Here is a 19,586-nt window from a genome sequence, read left to right as displayed (position 1 = left end):
TACTTTACAGAGTGAACTTTATAATGAGTGTATTTTACAGATGGAAACACACACATACACACCAAGATTCTTAATTAGTTCATAACCTGTCCTCATGCATTTTGACCCAACTCAAAATAATCTGGTTGGAAAGAAGGAATATCAACACACAAAACACAGAATAACCAAACAAGCTCATCCCTAATAAAATATTGCTCATTTCCCAACAGGTAAGCCTAAAAGATATAAGTGATGCATGCTAAGTAGCTGGTGCTAAATATAACGCCCAGGTATCACAAGGTAGAAATAAGTTTTCAAGTTCTCTATAGAATATATACCGCTTAGAAAAGTTTCATTTTAAATAAATGAAAGTTTACTCTTTGATGTAATTTGCTAACTTTCTTTACAAGCAATGAAACTTAAATTTATCTCCAAACTACCATGATTCATGCTTCTTTTGTGCTCCACAGTGCCTAGAACAAAGTACTAGTGGATACCAAGAGTTACTGATGGATGGAAATTAACCTAATGAATTAAATCAATGGTGGGAAGATCAATAATATTGAGTAACACGTGTAAATTTTGAATTTCTCTGCAATTCCTTAAACAACGTTTTATAAGATTTTACCTTAGTATTGATTAATATAAATTATTTTACCCTGTATTAGAGAGCACTATATATATAAACTGAATGGAAGGCTGGCTTTATTCTGCCCCATAGGTTTTCTTCTTTCTTGCTGCTGCCTTATAACAAAATTGCCTTCTCCTTGATGAAAAAAACTCAATAAAGAATTCATCTTCATCAAGCTCAGCTTTTACTAAACTTATTTTATCACAGATCCATTCCTTACCCTCACCCCATCACATCCAGAAAAACTTCATCTTTTAAAATCTGTTCATGCATATCATATCACTTCTGATTCTCTGAACCACCGTATGAGGAAGGTAGACCATGTACTATTAGCTCCACTTTACTTATGAGAAATTGAAGTTCACAAAGATTGAATAACTCATGTAGGTCTGATAGGTGGTGAAACACTTGGAACCAAGTTTTCCAATTCCAAGCCCAGTGGCTCTTTTCACTACATCACACCAACTCTTTGACAATAAAATGGAGTAAACCCTGAGAGCTAGAATCTGGGAGAATTATAATGGGGATATGAGTCATTTTCTCAAATGGTTATTTTGTAATAAACATATATTAGAAAGCAATTATTTCAGCTTAATAGCTATCATAACTTTACAAAATATCATTAAATATATTTCAAGTTTTTTAATCATGTGATACAACTGACATTAATTTAAGGACTTCAAATAGTCACAAGAATAAAACTGAAGAAACTAAATCTCTTCTTAATCATCTTTATAATACTGCTATATCTGGTAATATATTCTGTAGTCTGATTTTAAAGCTTAGCTCAGAGGTATTCTTGACAAACTTTAAATGTAGAAAAAACAGGAAAGTTGATTAGAACTGCATTTTTAAAATATCATTTCTTCCTTATTGTAATACTGAAATACCAGGGAAGAAAGTTCCATCCACTTACCTCAGTAATTGGCTGCCCCTGATGTGTCAAATCCAGTTCTTGAGGGCGTGTTACTTTATCAATATCCAAAGAGTCCATGCTAGAGGCTGCGGAAGTGATGCTTGAACGAGAGGAGTTACTAATAGAGCGTACTTCAGCATCACTCACTGTGCCCGCTGACGCTGTTCTCCTGTGCTGATTAGTTACTAAGGACTTAGTACCTTCTAGTACAGACTGCTGAGCAGCCTCATCCATGCTCAAGGAGGCCTGTTCTAACTGTGCGGTGATGTCATCCAGGGAGTAGTTGGCATGAGACGGTTTAGTTATCCTATTAGACGAAGAAGACAATCCTTTCAAGGTGCCATGTTTTGATGTATGTCGGCTAGCAGGTAACTTCTGAGTGGCTTTTGTTTCTGTGATTTGACGCTTACTATTTCCTGCACCAAAACTGCTGAGCTCCTGCTCTATTGAGCAAAGATCGGCCATTAGGGCATCCAGATCCACAGTCTCTCCCTGATTCAGAGCTTCTGCAATGAACAACATACATGTTTCCAGAACACAATGAATTAGAATTTATACATTCTATTATAAATCAGTTAATGAATGCCAGGGGAAAAGCAAACAAATTCATCCTATTGGGCCTAACGCCTATCAAATACAGGATTGCTAACAGTTTTTTGTTTTAAATTCCAAGAGAAAATTTTAGAAGCAAAGAGTCCATCTTTTAAGATTTGTAGTAATCAGAGGAGGATAAAATTATGAGTTGAAAGATAAAAATAATGGAAAAATTGTATACTGTTCCATGGTTTTAACCACATCCCCCATGCAATTTTTTACCAGAGGCTCTAAGTTGTTAATATTGCCCTGGTGGAGATGTTAATACCTAAAGATCTGAGGGCATAAAAAGAGAAATGTTAAGCCCTAAAAAAAATTACAGATTGAAATGTCAGTTCCAAGAACTAAAAGCTGACTAGGTAGAGTTCATTAAATAAAGGCCAGAGGGGCTGGTTTTAAATTAGTAACAAGTAATTTCACTTTCACTGGACTTTATTCCAGTGAAAATACAACAATGCAATTAAGTTTGCTGTAGGATTCTACCTGAGTATGTACTTTGTCAATTATTAATAACTCAACTAGAAAACTATTTTAGTTATGTTCCAGTTTGTTTTTTTCTGTGATGATTTGAATTAGTAATAAAATGTACAAATCAAGAAATATAAGAACTCAGTCAAGTTATACATATATGGTTTTTATACTGAGGTATTTGTAATTGTTACTGTATTATTTCTACATTATATAACTTAATACATTGTTTTACATTTTGTTTCCAATTACATCTTACCATTCAAGTTGTATATGGAGAAACGATAAGAAAAATTGGCCATGTTTGTTTCCTGGCGAAGAGGAGATCTTTTTATTGGTTCCGTGGGCTTGTCAGAATCCAAACTCTTTAAAAAACAAAGTTTAAGAAGTCATATTAAATTCAGGCTTCAATTATAATAAAAAGATGAATAAAGTTTTTTTTTATGATTAAGTGAACTGTCGTATAATAGTTAATACAACCAAAGTTCTTCTAAGTAATAGCATTAAGGAAAAGTATAATTGGTTTTCATATCATTTTGGTTATAGTTTCTTCAATTTTTAGATATATGCTTACTTAAGGCACTTGAGATAGTTACAGTTTGGAGTAAATATCTTTCCAAATATTGAATACATCATGGATGGTGACTGAGCTCGTTTTACATAAATTCACTATAAAATAAGCTAGGTACATGAATATGGGCATGGTAAGATAAGAAATAATGCAGAGAATTCTGTTTTCTCTCTCTTCAAAGGAATTTGTTTTTGGTCCAACAGAGCCTCATTCTTGGAATGAATTACCCTGGAGATAAGGCACAATTCTGGACTCAAAATTATGAGACCCTAGATCTTAATGGCTACAACTTCAAACAATGATGCAATGTCCTTGTTCTTTGCAAGCTCTACTAAGGTGAGGGCAAACTGTAACCAGCTATACTGCCTGTGATTAAGTCTTCAATCACACTGATCTTCAGGGTAGGGTGTCTTGTAAGTTAACTCACCACCTTTTTATTTTTTTATTTTTAAGATTTTAAAATTATTTATTTATTTAATTTATTTATTTTTGGCTGCATCAGGTCTTAGCTGTGGCATGCGGGATCTTCGTTGAGGCATGCAGGATCTTTTGTTGCAGCATGCAGGCTTCTCCCTAGTTGTGGCGTGCGGGTTTTCTCTTCTCTAGTTGAGGCGCGTGAGCTCAGTAGTTGTGGCACGCAGGCTTAGTTACCCCGTGGCATGTGGGATCTTAGTTCCCTGACCAGGGATCAAACCCGCGTCCCCCACATTGTTAAGGTGGATTCTTTACCACTGGACCACCAGGGAAGTCCCAACTCACCATCTTTTTAAATGACACTTTTTTCTCTCCAACCTTTCTACAATAAGGAAGATAAGGCGTTTACAACAGAGAAATTCAGGGAAAGGGTCAATAGTTATTTAGTGTCTATTTAAATTAATTTGTAAATATTACGATTAGTCTTTTAAAATTTTAATTTCTCTTTATAATTATCAAATAGATTTCAAATGAAAAAGAATGCTGAATAGTCTATTTGTAGAATCATGGAATTAGATTAGAATGCTGTCTTCTTTATTCATTTGTTTCAACTGAATCCATTTAGATAGTGTCCATCCAGTTTTTATTTGTTTTTTTGGTTTTTTTTTTTTAACATCTTTATTGGGGTATAATTGCTTTACAATGGTGTGTTAGTTTCTGCTTTATAACAAAGTGAATCAGTTATACATATACATATGTTCCCATATCTCTTCCCTCTTGCGTCTCCCTCCCTCCCACCCTCCCTATCCCACCCCTCCAGGCAGTCACAAAGCACCGAGCTGATCTCCCTGTGCTATGCGGATGCTTCCCACTAGCTATCTACCTTACGTTTGGTAGTGTATATATGTCCATGCCTCTCTCTCGCTTTGTCACAGCTCACCCTTCCCCCCTCCCCATATCCTCAAGTCCATTCTCTAGTAGGTCTGTGCCTTTATTCCTGTCTTACCTCTAGGTTCTTCATGACATTTTTTTCCCTTAAATTCCATATATACATGTGTTAGCATACAGTATTTGTCTTTCTCTTTCTGACTTACTTCACTCTGTATGACAGACTCTAGGTCTATCCACCTCATTACAAATAGCTCAATTTCGTTTCTTTTTATGGCTGAGTAATATTCCATTGTATATATGTGCCACATCTTCTTTATCCATTCATCTGATGATGGGCACTTAGGTTGTTTCCATCTCCAGGCTATTGTAACATCCAGTTTTTAAAGCTATCATCTGAAGGAGATCCACAGCCATTCAGTGTCTTATTTCAAAGTTTCGGGAAACAGCTAGGAAATTCTCCTTCAACCTCAAACCAAAATCTGCTGCTGCAATTTAAGGCCTAATCCTCCTTCTCTAAGTGGAAATGAAGAATAGTATGTAGGTAATATTTTCAGTAAAATCTGAATATAATTGAAAACATATTAAAACTCAATCTATTCATCAGTTTAAATAAACAAATACTTATTATAATTATCTGCTGTGTCCATGGTGCTGGGGCAAAAAGGGAAATAATAAGAAATACTCCTTGATGCCAAGGAATGGGTAATCTAGTAGAGTGGTTTTTTAACATATTTTTTTGGCAGGGGGTGGAGTCAGGGTGGGAGTGGAGGTCATTGAGAATGTGATAAAAGCCATGAACCTTCTTCCAGAAAAATGCAAATACATATAAAATTTTGCAAACAATTTCAGATGATTCAACTATCACTTAAAACTGATTTAATATAAAGCTGAAAATCCATTAACATCGTTTGGGTAATACAGGTGCACAGATGACTCTGTAGTTAACTAAAATGAGGAAATAAACAATTTAAGTTTCAGCCACCAACTTAGTAAGTAAAATATTTTTTGAAAATTTCTGAAGTGTTAAAAAGCAACTTGCTAGCAGCGAGCCATGTTATGCAATAGTTTTAACCTGTTTTCTCTCTAAAGACAGCTTCATACATTAAAAAAAAAACTGTCACAGCATTAGTTTAGGAGCCAACCTTTTTTGATGAATGGCTCTTCACATCTGTATGTCAGGGAATTTAAAATATAGGGAAGAATACAAGGTTTTATTGTATTCAGTAGAAATGCCATCTACAGTGGAGTAGCATGGAGTCTACTCCACCCAGAGTGGCTGGACTGATATTTACCTGTCTTTGCTCTTTTTTGGCCCCTCTCCAGGGATGGACAATAAAACCCACAGTCAAGGAAACCCCTGGGAGTTCCCTGGTGACCAAGTGGTTAGGATTCTGGGGATGGACAATAAAACCCACAGTCAAGGAAACCCCTGGGAGTTCCCTGGTGACCAAGTGGTTAGGATTCCGGGCTTTCACTGCTGTGGCCTGGGTTCAATCCCTGGTCAGGGAACTGAGATCCTACAAGCCACACAGCATGGCCAAAAAAAAAGGAAATCCCACACATAACAGCTGGCCCTCATATACTTTCCTTCAAGCATTATCATTTTCTATTTCCTCTTCTTTCCTTCCTCTTTACTTTTTCTCCTCAACATAGAACTGCATAGCCTAGTCATCATCTCCATGCCAAAATCACTTTTTTAAAAAAAAATTAAGAATTAAACTGAAATGGTTTGGCAACTACATAAAAGACCTTTATCACCACAAATACTGTTATTTCTTCTGATAGGAGATGAAGAGCATGATCCTTATGAAATCCTAGCAAGATTGAAAGTGTTCTTCTCAAAATTCATCATTAACAGGCTGTGGTCACAAACATATCTGCTTTTCAAAATGATCTAGTAAGAATTACATGAAGAGTTTCTCAGTTTCAATCCCAGACTGCTATAGAAAGAGATACAGAAACAAACTAGTACTTTAAGTTTCCACCTTACCACCTACTTTTCTACTGGTTAACAAATCTCATACTTAGCAATGTACACAAAAATTCTTCCCGGAGATATTATTTAAGTATGAGTGAAAATAAGTTTTGTTCTAATGTTCTTTCCCATTGTCATAAAGTTAACGTTGCTTTAATAAACATAACTATCTTCATATATATTGAATATAATGTATTAACTGGGGTTGTAATAGTATATGCTTTTATTCTAAAAAGTGACCTGGTTTGGAGGGTAAAGTCGTTCTTTTTTTTTTAAAACCGAAGATCCAATAAAACAAAATGAAAAAGCTCTGCCACTGTTTTCAAATGTAGCCGGGGATGAAATTTTGTCAGTATTCTGGAATCATGTAATAGAAAATATCTGCATGTGAGGATATTATTTATATTGTAAAATGTGTTCATACTCACTAAATTTGCTAAATGTGTTCATACTCACTAAATTTGCTAAAATTTAGATTTTTACATTTTAGGCTTTAAAACTTTTTAGGCAGCAACTCAATTTATGAAACAGATTTTAAGAAATCCCTCTAGATGCACAGAACCTCTGTCAAAAGCATTTTTTTTTAACTCCTTAAAATAACCACAGAAGACAATATCTTGTGTTCTAGAGTTACTATTCATTTACTTGTTAATGTTTTGGACATTTTCCCTTTATAGCAGTATTTTAAAACATAAACTATATTCATATCCTCATGTCTACACAGTAAAGTTTTGGCACATAGTGATGACTTAAAATCCTCAACCAGTTTTTCAAGCACAATTTCTAACCTGAGTGAGTTTGTCTAGCTCCCCCAGCCAGGCTCCAAACATTTTGTCCAGGTCCTGATCTTCCTTGTCACTGTCTTCTTCAGCACCATGGTCAATTTCTTCATCTGACAGCTGCTCCATCTGAAATACAGATATTTGTGTATAATGAATAACTATTGAACTTGAAAAATCATGCAGTGTATGTTCTGATACATGTCGCAACTCTCTGGAGTCAAACTTTAAAAACTAGAGATTATATTATAAAAGGAAACGAAATCATAAGTGGAGACAAGGTTAACAAGGGAGTAGAAATGAGCAATTAAGTCTCAAATTTTTAGGAAATTGTGAAAGAAGAACAAACTGTATCAGATTATAACCAGAATCATAAGTAATGATGATTTTTAAAAAAAAAAAATTTATTGGAGTATAGTTGCTTTACAAAAATGATTTTTTTTTTTTTATTTTTTTTGCAGTACGCGGGCCTCTCACTGTTGCGGCCTCTCCCACTGTGGAGCACACGCTCCGGACGCGCAGGCTCAGCGGCTGTGGCTCACGGGCCCAGCCGCTCTGTGGCACGTGGGATCTTCCCGGACCAGGGCACGAACCCGTGTCCCCTGAATCAGCAGGCGGACTCTCAACCACTGCGCCACCTGGGAAGCCCACAACAATGATTTTTAAATCACAGACCACTCCCATTAATCACAGGATATTAAAGTAGTACAGTTCTTTCCACTAATAGATCCTGCAACACCCCCAAACACCACAGAAAAAAAAATTTCAGAAGACTTTAATGAGCAAGTTATTATCTTATTTATTCTGTAAAAATTTGCTCAAATAAGTATGTATCATGACAACCTTAGTCCAAAAAGCATTTCAGAGAAAAGACAAAGCAAAAATCTTTAATCTAGTTCAGTTTGTTGAATTAGTTCTTCCTTCTATCTTACTCTTACTTTCTACCCCATTTGTCCTTTACTAATTTCCCTATCAGTCCCTACAAAATTCAAGGAACTAGGGCTTCCCTGGTGGCGCAGTGGTTGAGGGTCTGCCTACCGATGCAGGGGACACGGGTTCGTGCCCCAGTCCGGGAAGATCCCACATGCCGCGGAGCAGCTAGGCCCGTGAGCTATGGCCGCTGAGCCTGCGCGTCCGGAGCCTGTGCTCCGCAACGGGAGAGGCCACAACGGTGAGAGGCCTGTGTACCGCAAAAAAAAAAAAAAAAAAAAAAATTCAAGGAACTAGAATTCAAATAGAAAACAGGAATTGAAAACATGAAATTCATATACAAAATTTCCTACATGTGGTGACTTTTCACGTGTTAAGTCCTTTGAAAGAAGAGATATTTTCTTTCTTCCCACTAATAAAATAACGTGATATCTGACACGGAACTTGCATATTATTTTGTGAAAGGAGGAAAAGATTACACGAAACAAAGTAAGATCAATGACTGACCAGATACTTAAAATTACTAAAGTAAGATTAATCTGATTAATATAAAATATTTCAATATTAAAGGCTCTGAGAAATCTTCAGTAAAGCTTAGCTTTGCTTAAACCAACATATTCCAAATTTACTTGACCACAGATCCTTTTCCTTCAACTTGGAGTAACACCCATTAACTTTCCCAGGGACACAATGAATATCTTCATTGTACATGCCAGACTCTTGACTCACGTTTGTGAAAACACAAATTTTGTTCTAGTGGATCTAGGCAATATTCAGAATACAACTTGTCAGTTAGCTTAAACAGTTCTTCAGAGATTAAAGATATCCTTAATCTAGAATAAGAATTTATATACATCTTATACCTCCAAAGCAGCAATCAACAAAATTATTTCTGCAGTCCTTAAATACAGTTATGAGATACATAAGGATTTTAGATATCTGATGAGGTGCCATGAAGTTAAATTTTAAACTTTATTTTACCATATAAAATTTTGTAGAAACGGTCAAATGATGTTGCAAAATCAAAACTGAATTTAGTTCTAATAATGTTGAAAATCAGATCATATCCCATTTAACCACTTAAGAGATTCTCATTTCTTAATTTCACTACTATAAGCATGTATAAATCAGGGCATTCTACCTTGACAAATGGAAAATGGATCAACTAATTTTCCAATGCATAAATTTGGCTCTTAAAGACATTTGGTTTTTATAGTTCACTTGTATTAGTACTATTTCTAAGATTTTCATTCATTATTGAATTATTTACAGAGAGTAGCCCCCACTCACCACAACTAGAGAAAGCCCGCGTGTAGCAGCAAAGACCCAACGCAGCCAAAAATAAATAAATAATTTTTAAAAAAACATTATCAACCCATTAAAAACAAAAAGTTAGTGCAAAGAAAAACCTCATCTCACCAGGTGACTTAATTATTTGAATAACAGTTGCTTGTTTGAGAACATCTAAGAGTAGTAATACTCAGTCTTCATAATGAGGGCCAACAAGCAACATAACTGGGAACGTTAACAGTCAACTTCCTGTTCCTCCCTAATCTTCAAAACTAAACACTGCAATAACCCAGAAGCAAAAATATTCTAGGAAGAATTCTGCTTTGAGATAATGACACTTACGCCTACGCTTCCCTTCTGAGCACACATTGCAAATGTCCATAAGGAAGATGCTACACTGGAAAAAAAATGAAACAATAGGAACATAATTTTACAGCGCAAACACTAAACGGTTCAAAATGAATATGAATATTTTAAATTGTCATGGATCCAAATAGAACTACAGACTCCTCACCAAAGTCTGGTGTGTTCTGTGAGTTTTTTTCCTATTATTCAAACCCAATGATTATTTGGATTTTAAAAAGTCTCTCAAATATTTTAAGAATTTTGTTTTATCTAGACTACTGTTGACTCACGTAAAGGAACATATGCTAAGGAACAATGACAGAGTCATAAAATAAATCAAAAATTTAAAGTAACTATTAGACTTTTACTATTTATGTAACTTTTGCCAATTTTGTCCTTTCTTGAATTTCTGTCACCCCATGGGTTATTTTACAAAAATGAACTTTAGACATTTTATTCAGAGACTTTTCCAATAAAAATTTAGGTCCTACAACATTTCTTAAACGATCTATACTCTAAAACAGCACTCTCCATTCTCTAGAAGCTGACGTTAATCCTTATTCTCCTACCCCCAATATGGCATTGTTTCTGTTTACTACACACACCAAATGAGGAGCCCCAAGAAAGTTTATAGGCTCTGCACCGTCTAAAAGTCAGCAAATCTGGTAAGGCAATTCATTCCTTATTATATATCAGTCCTGTCTCCAATTAAATCACAATTCTAAACCTGAATTTTCCCAACATAATGCCCCTGCTGGAAATGATGACAGCAGAAAATGCAAATTAAATTATACACTAGTCAGTCAACTGTCTCTCCAAACAAAAAGGGGAAATTTTTTTTAAGAAGAAAAGAGAACTTACAAATTTTGTTTTAAAAATAATTAGATATAAAGCAGAAACTAACACACCATTGTAAAGAAATTATACTCCAATAAAGATGTTTAAAAAATTTTTAAAAAAAGGATTTAAGTGGATAGCTTCTAATGTGATGTTTTTCCTTAATGATGTAGAAATAGGCCCAAGGAAACTATAATACATACTAGAACAAATACTATTAAATTACTCTATTAAATTAGGAGGTACTTTAGGAGGAACATACTAAGGTTTCACTCAAATTCCCTGCTCCATTATATCCGAGGGAAACTATTTCCTTAAAGAACAAATGTACCCTGCCACAAATGAAAAGGTTTACGCTTCCAAAGTGCAGACTTACTTAATACAGAACAAAGCCCAAAGTCGCTGGCAGGTCGAGAAGGCCCTGAGTGATCCTGGCCTTCAGGGACCTCTCTGACCTCTATTCCCACTCTCCCCACTCTCCCCTCCAGGCACACAGTCCTGCCCACTGCTGTTCCTTGGAGCAGGTTGCAGAGGAAGGAAGAATGTGGATTCTGTTTTGAAGACAGATTGAGAGATGCCTAGCAAACATCCAACTGGAAAAAAACGAGGAAGTTAGGACTCAGGTAATGAGAAAGTTTAGTCAGCCTGAATATTATTTCAAACTCATGTTTATTACAGAAAAAATAATAGATTACAGCTAATAATAACTAACATTTTAAACTAGTTGACATTTATTTTATTAATGAAGTGAAAACAGAAGTAATGGGGGAATGATCCATAGTTGCTTTTATGCTGGTTGGTTTCATTTCACAAATAACAGTGAATAATTGTGCTTCAATTACTACAGGTGAAAAACGTATAATATACATAGTAAGCTCCACTACACATAACAAAACTATCCATTTAGTATGCCTTAGTGTGAAACAATATTATTCCCACTAAATTTTCCATGAAGTTAAAACATGCAAGCATATTTTCCCTATTAACCTTCCCCTTGGAAGATATTTTGGCTCACTATTCAATTTCCTCACTGCAAGATGGAATGGTGATCTTCATCAAGAAGGTGGGGCTTAGAGTAGGACGTAAGGATTTGAATAAATATATTCCAGGTAGGGCTAATTATAAAGAGCAAAGAAGAAGGTCTGTTTTTGTGAGACTGTCAAATTAAAACAAGAAGGAAGAGTGAGATTTAAAGATCAAGGACTAGGAAAGGACCCGGTCATACAGGACCTTGAAAGCCAAACCTATTTTTTTCCTCCAGAAGGCAACTGGGAAGAACTAAACACAGAAATGAAGGAGGTAGAGGGAGAAATGGTATTTTAGTCAGAGGACATGGTACCTGTATAAGAGTTATTAGAAAAGGGAAAGACCATTAGAAGGCCACCATGGGTATTAGTTAGAGAGAATTACAGATACAGAAATTAAAGTCTTGAGAGGAAGTACAACTTATACAAGTCACATACTCACAAGTGGCAAGAAAAATACACGGTATATAGCAAAGGTACCTTATTTATTACCGAACTCTTTTTGTCCCTTTAATTCAAAAATTCAAAAATAATTCAAAATACTTGCTTTTTGTAAAAGCACTTAAAGAATAATTGCTTTTTGTAAAAATAAGTGCTCTATACTTAAAAACACGTGAAAACTCTCAGAATACAGGAGTGCAGAGCTGCTACTACAGCATTTCTTTAGATCTAGCATGCTTAATGTTCCAAAGAGGCAAGAGAAGCTTTGATATTATTTAGTACTTACTCTACGTCTACCATGTGCCAGACACTGGGGGAAGAGAGATCAACGTGACAGACTCCATCCTTAAGTACATATAATCTAGTAGGGAACAGACCAGGAAACCAACAATGATGAAACACTATGTTAAGTGCTATAATAGAGTACGTTATGTCAGTGTGGTTTAATTCCGTTTGAGAAGAAGAGAGGAAAGGTGTGATGCTTCAGTACAGACCTGAAGAATGAATATGCAAGGCAGAGATGGGGAAGAGGGTTATAAGCAGAGGGACCAGCATGTGCCAAGGTATATAAAGGTGTGAGAAGGTTAAGACATGTTGAGAACTCTAGGTGGCTTAACATTCCTGAAGCATAGGATGTGTGGCATAGACTCATGGAAAATGGGGCTGGAGAGGGAGGTAGGGGCAACATTATAAGCCATATCAAAGAGTTTGGACTTGATGCCATATGGCAACATTTTTCCAACTGTGGTCTACTGATGACCTACATCAAAATTACCTGGGGTGCTTCTTCTTAAAGTCAGTTTTAAAATGGCGTGCCCAAGATCTGAATACTAATTTCCAGGAGGGGGACATTTTTAACAAGTCCCCCCAGGGAATTGCTTATGCCCACAAAAGTCTGAGAACTGCAATAGTGTGTTATAATTACTGGGAGGACTTCCAAGACAAAAGTAATGCAGTTTTGCACGACCACAATTTGGTTAAAGGCAGAACAACCTAGAATAAGTACTCCCGAAGACCATAAAAAAACTAAGCAGCATCAGGATCTCCTAATTAACATACCATAATTACTCCTCCTCCATGGAAGAAGCGAAAGTTCCATGCTTCTTCTCAGAGTTATTTAGAAATAAATTTCAGTTCTTTATGTCCAGTTATGTTTCAGTAGCTCTATCACAAAAACAGTTTTGAAAAACACCTCCAGGCTTCCCTGGTGGTGCAGTGGTTGAGAGTCCGCCTGCCAATGCAGGGGACATGGGTTTGAGCCCTGGTCTGGGAAGATCCCACATGCCGCGGAACAACTAGGCCCGTGAGCCACAACTACTGAGCCTGCGCGTCTGGAGCCTGTGCTCCGCAACAAGAGATGCCGCGACAGTGAGAGGCCCGCGCACCGCGATGAAGAGTGGCCCCCACTTGCCACAACTAGAGAAAGCCCTCGTACAGAAACGAAGACCCAAAACAGCCAAAAGTAAAATAAATAAATAAATAAATAAATAAAAGAAATGCATTTCCAAAGAAAAACACCTCCTATGCTGCTCTAATCTGATAAATAATTCTAAAGAAAAACAGACGCCAGAGAAGGGGGGCTGTGAAGACTTCCAGGTTCAAGGAGTGCCCCCAAATGCGCAAGATACAACTCTTGCAAAATAAAAGCAAGAGGAAGGAAACCTAAATCAGGCAAAAGAAACAATAAGGAAAAAAACTGTTAAATTTAGTAAGGCGAGAAAAGAGGAAGAGAACCCATCAAAAGGAGGGAGGAAGTCAGAGCTAAGAAGGCAAAGGAGAGAAACAGGACACAACAAAATGTAAAATGAAGTGAGAACTGTGGGGGATAGAGGGCTATTAAGTACTCATCTAAATAGGGCACCAAGAGGTATGTTTCTCTCTGGACCTACAACTCTTAACTCAGTTCTGTTGTGAACTAAATGGTAGCAAGTGTAAACGGCCCAAATGGAAGCTGGGAATTTAATAAACCAATTGAAACAGTATAAAGGCAAGGTTGATAGAAAAGAAGAAGAGGAGAAAATAAAATAAAATAAACCAATTGAATTTACATGAGCACTTTACAGAATTAATATATTAAACATGTTGTGTGTATAGCAACATTTTCCTCAGGTTTTACCTTTTAACTTCGTTGGACTTTTTTGTTTTTAAGACACTGCTGAACATTTTTTTTTTTAAGTTACCAAATGTACAAATAGTGAAAAACATTCTTACACTGTTTTGTTCAGTAAATTCTTCTCCGCCCAGAAATCAGATAAATGGTTATATAAATTTTTAGTTTTATTATTCATTCTTTTATGTAATTATTGCATTTTACATAAGTAACTTAGTTTTGCAAAAAATGTGAAAGTGAGAACCTAAACTGATTTTTCCCCAAATTCTGAATTTCCCAGGCTTGATATGTTTCTTTTATTTATATATATCTATGTTCTATGAACACACTAGGTTCTGTTTTTGAGGATCCTTTTCCAGTGTGAGCCTTTTCTTAAACATCATTTTATAGCTTGTTATTAATTTATAAATCAGGTGAGTTTTAAAAAAGAAATAAAAAGTTCTGTATAATCAATCACTTAAGTTTTTTCCGGAGGTTAGTGGCCCTCAACAGAAAAGGCCCCAGTTCTACTTGGGGTCCAACACTTCAAAACACCTTGCCTACAAATAGCATTATGCAAGATACAAAGAAAGCAAAAAATATCTTCCATGACTTCAGAGTACATTAATCCTAACTATGGGGAAAGGTGGTAAACATAGAGGTATCTTGATTAACAAATTCTCTAAGAACAAAGTTCCTTTTGTAGGCCTGTGCATAAAGGAAGCTACCATCTCCTAAGTGTTGAAAGAGACAAGAAGCAAAGTACCATATCATCCAAAGGCTTTGCAGGAGCATGCCCAGTAAACTCACTGGCCATGAGCAAACTTGCATGGCCTGGTCCTCTGGGAATGAGCTGACACCTGGAACTAAGTTTTGTGAAATTTCCACATGGAACTGAACCTCCCTAATAAATACAGAGGTGTACTATTCTTGGGCCAGCCACTGTGAACCCCTCCTTACTCAGAGGAAAGAGAAATACTAGGGGAGGTGATTCACACCCTTATACCTACTTCTCTATTTATGTCTCTGTTTTTTGACAACCCAGGATGTAACTAACACATCCTCTTCACTATCATGTACATTAACTGTGAGGTAACTAAAGATCATATAAAGAAGCATAAAAACAAGCAAGAGCTCTTGTAACAGTTGACAGAGTATTATAATGCCTAAGAGCTAAAAGTCAAATCAAAGGCAATTTTGTTAATTTAATGTTTTATTTATCAAGCACTTAAACACAGCCCCTAGTAAAGGAATTCTTTGAACAGGATGAACCATATTCATTCTTTTATTTACACTGGATTTTCATAATACTAGATATTCTTAATCTACTAAACCCCAAACAGGAACTCCTTATCTAAGTGGAAAAAACAATCTTAGTTCAATGTACTACAAAGAAACTCCTACCATTCCCAGAAATAAGATGTTCTAATGATCAATTTTATAATTACTTATTACACAGTATACCACAAACCATAATCTGAAATCACAGGGCAACTAAAAAATAAACAATAAAAACTGAAAAACAAAACCAAAAAATAATAAGTGTAAAGTTCTTTCATTTATATTCCAGCTTTTCAAGTTTATTTCAGAAACTGTGAGAAAATTATTTCTGTTGTTTTTTAAGCCACCCAGTGTGCGGCGATTTGTTACAGCAGCCCTAGGAAACTAATACAGTATATATACATATGTGGGTGTGTGTGTAGGTGTGGGTGTGTGTGTAGGTGTGGGTGTGTAGGTGTGGCTTCCACAACTGCTTCCAGGGATATTCATCTTGCTCCACACTTGGGACCTTTCCTGCTATACTACATAAGTATGTAGTTATCTTTGCAGATGGCTAATACTGTTCATGCACTCTCAGGTTCAACTGAAAGTAGAGGCTACAACTTTACTACCCTATTGGGTAGGAGAAACTGTCTTGAAATTACTGAAAGCTTCATTAGGGTGGTGGTCGACTACTGTTTTTCTCCACGTTTGCCCTATTCTCCTGTAAGACAGGCAAATGCACGGCAGGAAATGCAGCCCCTCAAGGCAGCCCATACTTTGGGGGATAAGGGAGACTGCCAGACAGCCGTAGCCTGCAGCAGAGAAACCATTTGGATTGGATTTTGAATCATCAGTATGAACTCAAGGTTTTAAACAGATAGAGATAAAGGGAGGGGTAGAAATAAAGTTAGATATTATGTGTATGTGTGTTTATAGGTATGTCCACTGAAAGAGCCTCGTAGCAGTAACACCCCAGTAGCAATTAGAATACCTAGTTCCCAGTTCTTGGTTTCTAAATACATATTCTACCCAAAAAGTCACCAGAGATCCTTGGAGTAATGATTCCAGGGCTGGGGCAGAGAAAATAACAAGATGAGCCCCTAGAACATCTAGTGCCAAAAACTGCTCAATAAAGATGGGGACATGTCATAAGGACACAGGAGCAAGCCTGGGGGGAAGGGGGGGCGGGTGTCCCAGGAGCCTATTCTGGGACAATTTAAGCATCAAAGTAAATTATGACAGAAAAAAAGTATAACACTGACTAAAACAAGAATCCATAAATCTATACTGATATAAATAAACATAAAAGGGGAGAAAGTTCATCCTTACAGTAGAATGCCAACTAATTAACATAGAAGAAATGACAGAAGATCACCACTGCAACCACTGCAATAACAACTGATTCAGGCAAGAACCATCAATAGATGTTAAAACTAGTGGGTGAATATTTGATGCGACATTTACATATTCTCAAAGTATCGCCCCACAGATTATTGGAGGGACACTGCCTTAACCAAGTTATCAAACTTAACAACATCAATATTGGGGCAAACCTTATGCTTCCTGTAATAATGCACTGAGAAGACACATTATCATTTTGTAGTATTCCTGACAAAAATTCATTACTAAATCAATCGTAAGAGCCATTTCATAAAATAACTGGCCTGCAGTTTTCAAAAATGTAATGGCCAAGAGCACAAAGAAAGGCTGAAGATATGTTCCAGATTAAAGGAAACCTTTAAAGGAGACAGGACGACTAAATGCAGTGTTTGATACTGGGACGGGATCCTGGACCCAGAGAAAAAATGTTAAGTGTATAAACAAAGCTATAAAGGACAATATTGGGACAACTGACAAAATTTGACTATGGATTATAGATTAGATCATAGTACTGTATCAATGAAACGTTTCCTGATTTTGATTAATTGTACTGCTGTTATATAAAAGAATATCTTTATTCTTAAGAAACATACGCTAAAGAATTTAGCCATAAAGGGGCATAATGTCTGCAACTTATCCTTAACTGGCTCAGAAAAAAATGTGTGAGTGTGTGTGTGTGTGTGTGTGTGTAAATATGTATATAGGGGGAGAGTAATGATAATTAGGCAAAACGTAAACAATAGGTGAATCTAAGTAAAAGGAATATGGCGGTTGTTTGTAACTCTTCTTACAACTTTTTTGTAAGTCTAAAATTATATCAAAATAAATTAAGGAAGAGAGAGAAGGGAGACAGGGGAGATAAAGAAAAGAAAGAACAGTCTCTACCCTCAGGAAGTTGTAGTTTAGTTAGGAAAACAGAGTGTGAATTTTTAAAAATTCAAAAATAAACTTAAAGAAAAAAACGTAGGTTGAAAATATTTTTACCAAATAAAATAATGCAGTTTACCCTAACAACCCTAAAAAACACTTGCATATTTCTCCAACATATGGTTTTCATTATGTATGCATGTGTTACCATTTCTAAATTGCATTTGCCTGGTTTACTCAGTTAACTTTTTTTTTTTTGCGGTACGTGGGCCTCTCACTGTTGTGGCCTCTCCCGTTGTGGAGTACAGGCTCCGGAAGCGCAGGCTCAGCGGCCATGGCTCATGGGCCCAGCCGCTCTGCGGCATGTAGGATCTTCCCGGACCGGGGCACGAACCCGTGTCCCCTGCATTGGCAGGTGGACTCTCAACCACTGCGCCACCAGGGAAGCCCTCAGTTAACTTTTTAAGGTTAGTTTGGTCATCATAAAATTAGTTTTACTTAATGGAAATAAAAGCTTAACATCTTAGAAAAATAATTACTCATCAGATAATTCTTTCAGAGGCAAAAGACAATCATTTCCAAACTTCAGATGTAAAAATAAAGCAACTAAGTGAAAAAAAAAAAAAAAAGTTGGTTAAAATCACAAGTAGGTCAGGAAGAAATCAGAATTCAGTTCTAAATCAAAGACTACTATTTAATCAAATAATAAGGCTAAAGCTAAATATAGACTTTAAGATGGGATTTTTAAAAGATGTTTTGATTTTTAAAATTTTCTTACATTTAGTGAGAACAAAGGGAGTTAAACAGTGAAACACTTGTACCACCCTGCATTATTCATTAACGTATTCCCTGACCTCTTGCCAACATCCAGGGATATGAAGTGCCAGAGTTGACCAAATATCCCCAACTCAACAAAGCTGAGATGTCTGCTTTCTGTTTCATCTCTCATAAATGTAAAAATTCTAAGAAAGACATTTATAACACATTACTGACAGAAGATATTCAATACAGTTCCCCATACAATCAACCAATCCATCTAAAACAAAAAGTCACATTGCTGAACTGTAATTATTACAGAGAAATTTATCAGTGTCAGCACCAGGAGGCTCAAATATTTTTCTAACTCCTTGCCCTCCTTTTCACTTTGTTGACCACTATCTTGGTTCAGATTCACAATGAATCATCCTCAGATTATTCTAGTAACTTCCTAACTGACCTCTCTTCTTTATTACATCACTGTCAGACCAATCTTCCTTAAAAACTCTTTTCAAGTCATGATTCTGCTCGAACACCCCACAAGGGTTCCCCTGGACATTCTGAATTAAGTACAAACTCTTCATGATTTCAGACCCTCTCTGACATGGCCTCAACCTAAATTCTCAACCTTATTTTCTACCCTTCAATCAACCTAAAGTACTTAGTATTGTCAAAAAAACAAGCCATGCTTTCCTAACTTGGCTGTTGTTCATGTTTTCGACCTGACTAAAACATCTCAATCTGTCAAAAGACAGACAGAATACATTTCATTCCACTGAAATGACAGTAAACAATTACAAAAGGGAATTAACTCATAAAGGCAGTGAGAGCTGGAGCCGGCAAAGGCATCAAAGGACCTGAGATTTTTGGCAAATTTCTGTAAGACAGAAATGGAATCATACTGGCAGATGAACCAGTGCAAGAGCCACAGTTCAAAGCAACCATTTATTCAACAAATAAACGTATTAAGCACATGCTATGTGCCAAACACTGCTCTAGAAGCTCAGGATGCAGTTATACATGTGACAAACAAGGGACCCACTAACACTGAACTTACATTTTAGTGGAGAGAAAATTATTAACAACAGCAACAAAATCAGACCCATGACAACTGTGGTGATAAATAAATTAGAGTTGTGTGGAAA

At 36.3% G+C, this 19,586-nt stretch overlaps 1 protein-coding gene across 4 annotated transcripts in view; it reads right to left on the bottom strand.

Moving 5' to 3' along the window:
* RAPH1 (Ras association (RalGDS/AF-6) and pleckstrin homology domains 1) overlaps positions 1-19,586 on the bottom strand; it is a 98,402-nt gene that overhangs the window by 57,193 nt on the left and 21,623 nt on the right. For 3 of the 4 annotated variants that reach the window (XM_060016245.1, XM_060016244.1, XM_060016247.1), the window contains exons 2-4: positions 7,228-7,347; positions 2,848-2,953; positions 1,527-2,032 (exon numbers count right to left, since the gene is read on the bottom strand). In XM_060016245.1, the coding sequence (XP_059872228.1) occupies positions 1,527-2,032; positions 2,848-2,953; positions 7,228-7,347 (732 nt within the window). Of the gene's footprint in view, positions 1-1,526; positions 2,033-2,847; positions 2,954-7,227; positions 7,348-9,438; positions 9,937-19,586 lie in introns of those variants that run through there. The other variant, XM_060016248.1, reaches the window with a different exon arrangement.

This window comes from Delphinus delphis, chromosome 7, assembly GCF_949987515.2.
Source record: "Delphinus delphis chromosome 7, mDelDel1.2, whole genome shotgun sequence".
In the NCBI taxonomy this organism is placed as follows: Eukaryota; Metazoa; Chordata; class Mammalia; order Artiodactyla; family Delphinidae; genus Delphinus; species Delphinus delphis.
Note: the sequence above shows the minus strand (reverse complement) of the source record. Positions and strands in the feature narration are given on the sequence as shown.